Source organism: Marmota monax, unplaced genomic scaffold (assembly GCF_021218885.2).
Source record: "Marmota monax isolate L192 unplaced genomic scaffold, Marmota_monax_Labrador192_F-V1.1 WCK01_AAM20220418_F8-fsc02044, whole genome shotgun sequence".
Classification (NCBI taxonomy): domain Eukaryota; kingdom Metazoa; phylum Chordata; class Mammalia; order Rodentia; family Sciuridae; genus Marmota; species Marmota monax.
In genome coordinates this window covers 12767-20268 of record NW_026693878.1, presented here as the reverse complement: position 1 = coordinate 20268, position 7502 = coordinate 12767, and the positions used below count along the sequence as shown (strand labels likewise).

Here is a 7502-nt window from a genome sequence, read left to right as displayed (position 1 = left end):
AGAGCCAACATTCCCGGGTGCGGTCTGGGTTGGTGGCATTGAGGGCATAAAAGGCTCCTTGAATCAAATCTAACAATCGGTTTTCGGTTCCAGGGAGTGTGGGTTCGGGGGAGTAACTAGAGGTTTGACAGTCTATGGTTACAATTTGAGACATGGGTGGCTCACTGGGAGGTACTTTGGGCGGACTTTTTGATTGTCTGGGAACTGAGGGAGCTCTTTGGTCCCCGAGAACAGGATTAGGTCCTATTGGGCTCATCAAAATTGGGGTTAGAGATAATTTGATTCTGAGAATTACACCGAGATCATCTCCTTTCATAAACCATCTAAGGCCCCATGTTCTCCCAGTGAGCCAGGGATCTAGCTGTTCTTTTCCTTTTTCTGTAAACTGTATCCGTAAGGGCAATGATTTGTCCCCTTGGTAATAAGATGTGTGTGGGGGGGATAGCAATCAGAGGGGCGCGTGCCATGGGGAGTGAAGTTTTTGAGTATTGTTATGAATTCCTTATCAGAAGAAGGTTTCCAGTGAGCGTCCCCTGTAGTTTCACAGCCCCAGGAGGAGCAAAAGTATGTTTCATAATTTCCACATCTACGTGCTTGGGTTCGGTTTCTCCCTTCTTTGGGACAAACGTAAAAGTCATGTTGACCCAGTCTGCATCTCGTTATGGGGGTAGAACAATAAGTACTGAGGTCATGTGAGTTGCCGGGAATATCCCAAGAGTCTGATTCAGCGGCTAGTTGACAAAAGTCTGGGGTCAAAATAGGCCACCATGTGCCAGGGATGTGGGCTGCTGTAATAGACCAAATTATTTTTCCGGTTTCGGAATACACCTGCCAAGTCAACTTCATGGGGGTATGGGGATTACTACCTAGGACGAGGGGAGTAGCGTAGAGAGCAAGAGTGATTAACAACGTGTAAGTCTTATCTTTAGCGGGTTTTGGGTGCGTTGCAGTTTCCATTCTGGATCCAGAGAGGCGTCTGTGGGCTCCTGCGGATGTGCAGCTTTCACGTGGGAAGCGTGGATCCAAGCGGTGATGCCGTCCACTTTGATTGCAGTGGGAGTGGTCAGCAGGATGGTGTAAGGTCCTTTCCACCGCGGTTCGAGGTTCTTGCTCTGGTGCCTGCGTACCCAGACGGTGTCTCCGACTTTGAAGGGATGTGGCAGCGAGGGGGTTTTGAGTTCCTCCTTGTATGCTGCGGCTAGAGGCTTCCAAACCTCGTTCTGGACCAACTGCAAGGCACGCAAATGAGTCTGCATAGATGGGGTGAGGGAGGCATAAGTTTCAGTTTCATAAAAGTTAACAGCAGGTGGTGGTGCACCGTACAAAATCTCAAATGGGGTTAGCCCCTGTGGGCCTGGGGTGTTTCGGGCCCGGTATAAAGCTAAAGGTAGGAGTTGTACCCAGTCTCTAGTGCCAGTTTCAAGCGTTAAGTTAGTTAAAGTCTCCTTGATGGTTCTATTCATCCTTTCTACCTGTCCTGAACTTTGGGGTCTATAAGCACAATGTAATTTCCAATTAATCCCCAATGTATTGGCCACCATTTGACTTACCTGGGAGACAAAGGCAGGCCCGTTATCTGACCCAATGGTCCCGGGTACTCCATACCTGGGAAAGATTTCTTCCAGTAATTTCTTTGCAACCACCTTAGCAGTCTCATGCCGAGTTGGGAATGCCTCGGTCCATCCAGAGAAAGTGTCAACAAAAACCAGAAGATATTTGTAGCCATACATACCAGGTTTAATTTCAGTGAAGTCTATTTCCCAATGGGTTCCGGGCTTATGGCCTTTCACCCGGATCCCTGTTCCAATTTTGATCTTACCAGCATTTACCTGGGCACATGCTTGACAGTTTTCTGCTTCTTGGCGCAGAAGTTGATCCCTGTTTGGAAGATATAAAGTACCTTCCCCATGCTCTAAGAGCTCCTTCATCTTTTTAGCCCCGAGGTGTGTCAGTCTGTGTAGGGACTTTACTAATTGTTTTGAATTTTTGAGGGGCATGATAGTTTTTCCTTGATATTTCCAGACATTTTTCCCAGGGTCATAAGTGGCCCCCAGTTTTTGTATGGCATCTAAATCTTTATCTTCATAGACCCAGTGTTCTTTATGGTCATCATGTGGTGGGTCTGCTCGTTGGGGCAATAGAGTCACTATCAAAAGCTGTGGCCCTAGGGCTGCTTTCTTGGCCGTTTCATCTGCTAATCTGTTCCCTTTGGCCTCTGGAGTATTACCTTTTTGATGACCGGGGCAATGCATGATACTTAACTTTTTAGGCAAGAATAAAGCTTTAAGTAAGGCTAATATTTCAGCCTTATTTTTGATCTCTTTTCCTTCTGAGGTTAGTAGACCCCGGCGTCTGTAAATTTCTCCGTGTATGTGAGCAGTAGCAAAGGCATATCTACTGTCAGTGTACACGTTTAGTTTCTTCCCCTCTGCCAACTTTAACGCTTGAGTCAGCGCTATCAGTTCTGCCCGCTGAGCTGATGTTCCGCCCGGAAGTGCACTCGCCCATATTACCTCAGATTCGGTGGTGACGGCTGCTCCTGCTCGTCGTTCTCCATTGAGCAGATAACTGCTTCCATCTGTGTACCAGACCAGCTCCACATCCTTCATCGGTTGGTCGGTGAGGTCCGGCCGGGTTCCCTGTGTCTCTGCAAGAATCTGCTGACAGTTGTGAGGATCGGCTTTTCCTGGGAGCGGCAGGAGGGTCGCTGGATTCAGCGTCACCATGGGACCAAACTGAATTCGGTCGGTGTCCAATAACAAAGACTGGTAATGGGTGAGTCGGGCATTTGACATCCAGCGATCAGGCGGCTGGCAAATCACAGTTTCGATGGCATGAGGGGTTAACAGGGTTAATGGCTGTCCCAAAGTCAGTTTAGTGGCATCCTTAATCAGCAGAGCCACAGCTGCAATCATCCGGAGGCATGGTGGCCATCCTGCTGCCACTGGATCTAATTTCTTTGACAGGTAGGCTATAGGTCGCCTCCAGGGCCCTAGTTTTTGGGTTAAAACCCCTTTTGCATATCCCCGTTTTTCATCTATAAACAGATCAAAGGGCTTGGTAATGTCCGGTAAGCCCAAAGCAGGGGCTGACAGAAGAGCCAATTTGATGTTATCAAATGCCAATTGATGTTCCTTAGTCCAAGCAAAGGAGTTACCTTGCTTAGTTAGTAGATACAAGGGGGCTGCTATCTCAGCAAACCCAGGAATCCAGAGTCTACAGAAACCTGCGGTCCCCAGGAATTCCCGCAGTTGCTTGGGACTCTGGGGGGTTGGTATACTTGAGATAGTCTCTTTTCTGGCAGTTGTCAACCATCGTTGACCATCATGGAGTTCATAGCCCAGATAGGTAACTTTTGTCTGACAGATTTGGGCCTTCTTTGCTGACGCCCTATACCCTAGTAGCCCCAAAGTTTGCAATAATTTCTCCGTACCTGCCTGGCAATCTTCCTCGGAGGTCGCAGCCAGCAAGATGTCATCTACATATTGGAGCATGATTAGGGAAGGGTGCCTTACACGGAAGTCTGCCAAATCCTGATGCAAAGCCTCATCGAAGAGTGTTGGGCTGTTTTTAAATCCTTGTGGCAGTCTCGTCCAGGTCAGCTGTCCAGAGATTCCCCCTTCGGGATCTTTCCATTCAAATGCGAAGAGAGCCTGACTTTGGGGAGACAGTCTTAGGCAGAAAAAAGCATCTTTCAGATCCAGAACAGTATACCAAGTATGAGTAGGAGGCAAAGTGCTAAGGAGATTGTAAGGATTTGGCACTGTGGGGTGGATATCGCATACCCTCTTGTTAACTTCCCTTAAGTCTTGGACTGGTCTGTAATCATTAGTCCCCGGCTTTTTAACTGGTAGTAGTGGGGTGTTCCAGGGCGATTGGCAAGGTGTTAGGATGCCTTGGTCTAGGAGGCGTTTGATGTGCGGCTTGATGCCCTGATAGGCCTCTCTTGACATAGGATATTGTTTGATATTAATGGGAGTAGCAGCGGCCTTTAGATGAATGACTATTGGGGGCCGTTGTTTTGCCAATCCCATTCCTCCGGTTTCAGCCCAGGCCTCCGGGTAGGAACTAAGCCAATAGTCCATGTCTTTCATAGGTACCGAGGGCTTGTCAAAAAGTTTATATTCGTCTTCCAATTTGAAAGTCAATATATGTAATGGAGTCTGGTTTGGCCCCGTGATGGAGACGCCCCCATCTTTAAAATAAATTTGGGCTCTCAATTTATCCAATAAGTCTCTTCCCAACAGTGGATACGGACAGTCAGGCACGTGTAGGAACGAATGAGAAACCTTACCTGTGGCAAGGTGTACTTCTCTCTTGGTGGTCCACCGGTAGGGTTTACTCCCAGTGGCACCTTGGACCCACGTCGTTTTGTGGCTCATGGGTCCTGGTGTCTGTGTCAGCACTGAGTGTTGGGCTCCGGTATCCACTAGGAAGGTCACAGGTTGCTCCCCTACTTGTAGAGTTACCCGGGGCTCAGGGGGGAGCTCCTGGCCCTGACTCCTCTAATCCTCATCTAATGTTAGCAGTCGGGGAGCCCGGTTGGTATCTCTCCTGGGGTTGGGGGGTCTCTTTGGGCAGTCTTTTACCCAGTGTCCTTTTTCCTTGCAGTAGGCACATTGATCTCGGTCTACACGGGGTCTGCTTTGCTCCCTGTCCCTGTTTACTTTGTTTCCCTGATGTCCTGCCTGAACTACGGTGGCCAATATTTTACTTAGTTCCCTGTTACGCCTTTGTTCTCTTTCCCTTTCTTTTTTGTCTGATTCCTCTCTAAGCTTAAGTTCTCGTTCTTCCTGCATCTTTCTGATCCTGTCCTCTCGTTCTTCTGGAGTTTCTCTTTTGTTATATATCTTTTCGGCTTCCTTCAGTAAGTCTGCCAGAGAAAAATCTTGCAAGTTATCTAGTCTCTGCAATTTAGACCTGATATCTGGGGCGGACTGCCAAATGAAAGCCATAGATACATTTCCTTTTTGGTCCTCGCTATCAGGATCAAAAGGAGTAAACCTCCGATATGCCTCTTTTAATCTTTCTAGAAATGCTGTCGGGGTTTCTGCTGCCCCTTGGGTAGTCTGTCTTACCTGAGCCAAATTAGTGGGTCGTCGCCCTGCTGCATGGAGACCCGCTATGAGTAACTGGCGATAGAGACGTAGGTGGTCCCTACCTGCTTCAGTCGCATGGTCCCAGTTTGGCCGGGTTAAAGGAAAAGCTTCATTAATCAAATTTGGGAGTTGGGTGGGACGCCCATCGTCCCCTGGCACATTTTTGCGAGCTTCCAAAAGAACTTTTTGTTTCTCCTCTGAAGTGAGGAGAATTTGCAGGAGCTGCTGGCAGTCATCCCATGTTGGCTGATGAGTTACTAGGATAGACTCAATCAAAGAGGTTAGAGCTATAGGGTCTTTAGAAAAGGAAGGGTTATGGGTTTTCCAGTTATAGAGGTCAGAGGCAGAAAAAGGCCAATACTGATATTGGCCATTGGGGCCTCCCGTCTGTCGCAGGGGGAGAACTCTGGAGGTGTCTCCTGAGGCGGTGGATCCCGGCGTCCCCGGAGCCATCCCACCATGGGAGATGGATCCGGGGGAGCATTGGCGACTGGGCCTTCTTGGTTCTCGTCCTCGGAGGATGCTTGATCAGGTTCAGGGGCTTGTAAGGGCTGGGGCTGATAGGGAGGAGGCTCATCAGTCAGCAAGTCAATTAGAGTTGAGTCCTCCGGCGGTAGAACCTTCTTTGGTGTTGTCCCTGTTTTAACTGAGGTCTCAGATTTGTTAAGAACAGGGTAAAGATGAGAGGTTTGGGGAGGGGGAAGTGGAATGAGGGGAGCAGAGGGTTCAAGGGGAGGACGGAGAGGGGGTTTGGGTGGAGAGAAAGGAGCAACCCAAGGGGGGGGGTTGGAGGCTAAGTCCTCCCAGGTAACAATGTAGGGTATCTGGTCAGGGTGTCCATGAGGACCATGGGTGAAGATTCGGGTTTTCACCTGGAAAATAAGATCAGTATTAAAAGTCCCTTCTGCTGGCCAGCTGGTGTTGAATGTTGGCCATTCTGAAGTACAGAGAGTTTTCCATTTTTTCTTTTTGACTGCCACGGACAGGTTGTCTGCCCGATCTTGAACGTCTTGCCAATGATCTAGAGTTAGGCTCAAAGGGGTTGTTAGTGATTGTCCCATGTTACTCTCAGAGAGGAAATAGAGAGACAGACACAATGACACAAAAACGAAACCAAACAGTGAGATCGCTGCGCGGCTTCGGTGGAAACCGAACAAATCAGATGGCCTGGGAGAAGTTTGTACTTCTTTGTCGCCTACAAAAATGGTGTAACCCTCGGAAACACCGGGGGCCCCAAAGAAATGGACCCTTCTGATCCCTGGGACGTCTCCCAGGGTGGCAGGGGAGAAGTCCGAGTTCGTCAACTCCTTCTCAAGCTGCCTCAGAATACTAAATGACAGAACTGCCTCAGAATACTCAGAATACTAAATGACTATGCCTAGGATCATATAGTCTTACAGACGCTGCGCGGAACAAAGAACAGATAACCAACAGGACAACAAGACAGTCAGTTTGAGCTGGCCAGCTTACCTCCCAGTGATGTCGGGTGTCCTCAGGATAGGGACCGGGATCGGAACCGGAACCGGGATCTTGGATCTCGGTGGAACCTCCACAATGAAATATCCACAGATCCCAAACCCGGAAGGAACCACACGAGACACTGGCTGCAAAAAGCAGGAGGCGTTTATTCTCACACAAGCGCCTGCGGGTGCACAGGAAAACCTCAGCCGGAGCTTCGGTGAACTGGCACACCGGGCTTTGGGGTATAGATCTTTTATAGGGAACAGGTGGGTTAGGTCTTAGCTTAGCACAGCAACAGCCTTCCTATTGGTGTCTCTGAATTTAGCAGTTGAGTCACCTAGGGGGGTAAACTTGTTTTTCAACTTTTTGTTCTCGGAAAAACCATAAAATTGCATTCTGTCCTTTCAGTTCCTGTTTTTAAACCTAGTTCTCAAGTTTAACCGGTAGGACTGTCTAAAAGGAACATCTTGTGGTAGGGGGCCCGTTAGGGTTGTCTACATGGAACATCTTGTGGTAACATTGTGCAACACCTGAGGTGCTACATGCTGCTGGAGGGGTTTTGACATGGGGGTTGGGTGAGGAAGTGTCTTGCAGCTTTGAGGCCTAGGGGTTTGGTCACCTAATGCTGGGCCTGGGTCTTGAGGTCCTACACCGGGAGCCGGAACTCGGCCGCCCCACGCTCAGTGTTCGCTCCGATAAGATCAGGTTCTAAGAAGCACCCAGGCACTGAACCCTAGCAATCTGTCTGCAAGCCACAGGCGAATGGCAGCCTGAAATTACCTGTTCTATGGCTGAATGAGCTGCGGTCAGTCGAAAACAGGGATGGTGATGTCAGCTTTCCAACATGGTGGCTGCTGGCCTCCTCTGTGGTCTGACAGGTGTGGAGAACCGAGATGGACTGCTTCCTTCCCCCGTCTCGAACCCAGAATTCAGCCCTGAGTA

The 7502-nt window shown here is 49.1% G+C and overlaps 1 protein-coding gene across 1 annotated transcript; it reads right to left on the bottom strand.

The window, feature by feature from the left end:
* Positions 1–440: 440 nt before the first annotated feature.
* LOC124105532 (uncharacterized protein K02A2.6-like) lies at positions 441–2624 on the bottom strand. The gene is made up of 2 exons (XM_046462701.2): positions 2514–2624; positions 441–1878 (listed from the first exon to the last, which is right to left on the bottom strand). The coding sequence occupies exons 1-2, from the start codon at positions 2600–2602 to the stop codon at positions 903–905; spliced, it is 1065 nt and encodes a 354-aa protein (XP_046318657.1). The 5' UTR covers positions 2603–2624; the 3' UTR covers positions 441–902.
* Between the last annotated feature and the right edge of the window lie 4878 nt (positions 2625–7502).

What these genes read in the sequence shown, in the direction of transcription:
- LOC124105532 (XM_046462701.2), bottom strand. Translation starts at nt 2,602, where the DNA reads ATGTGGAGCTGGTCTGGTACACAGATGGAAGCAGTTATCTGCTCAATG. An exon ending in CCGTCACCACCGAATCTGAG is followed by an intron (nt 1,879 to 2,513) that starts GTAATATGGGCG and finishes TCTTCCAAACAG; the next exon opens with GGATCAACTTCTGCGCCAAG.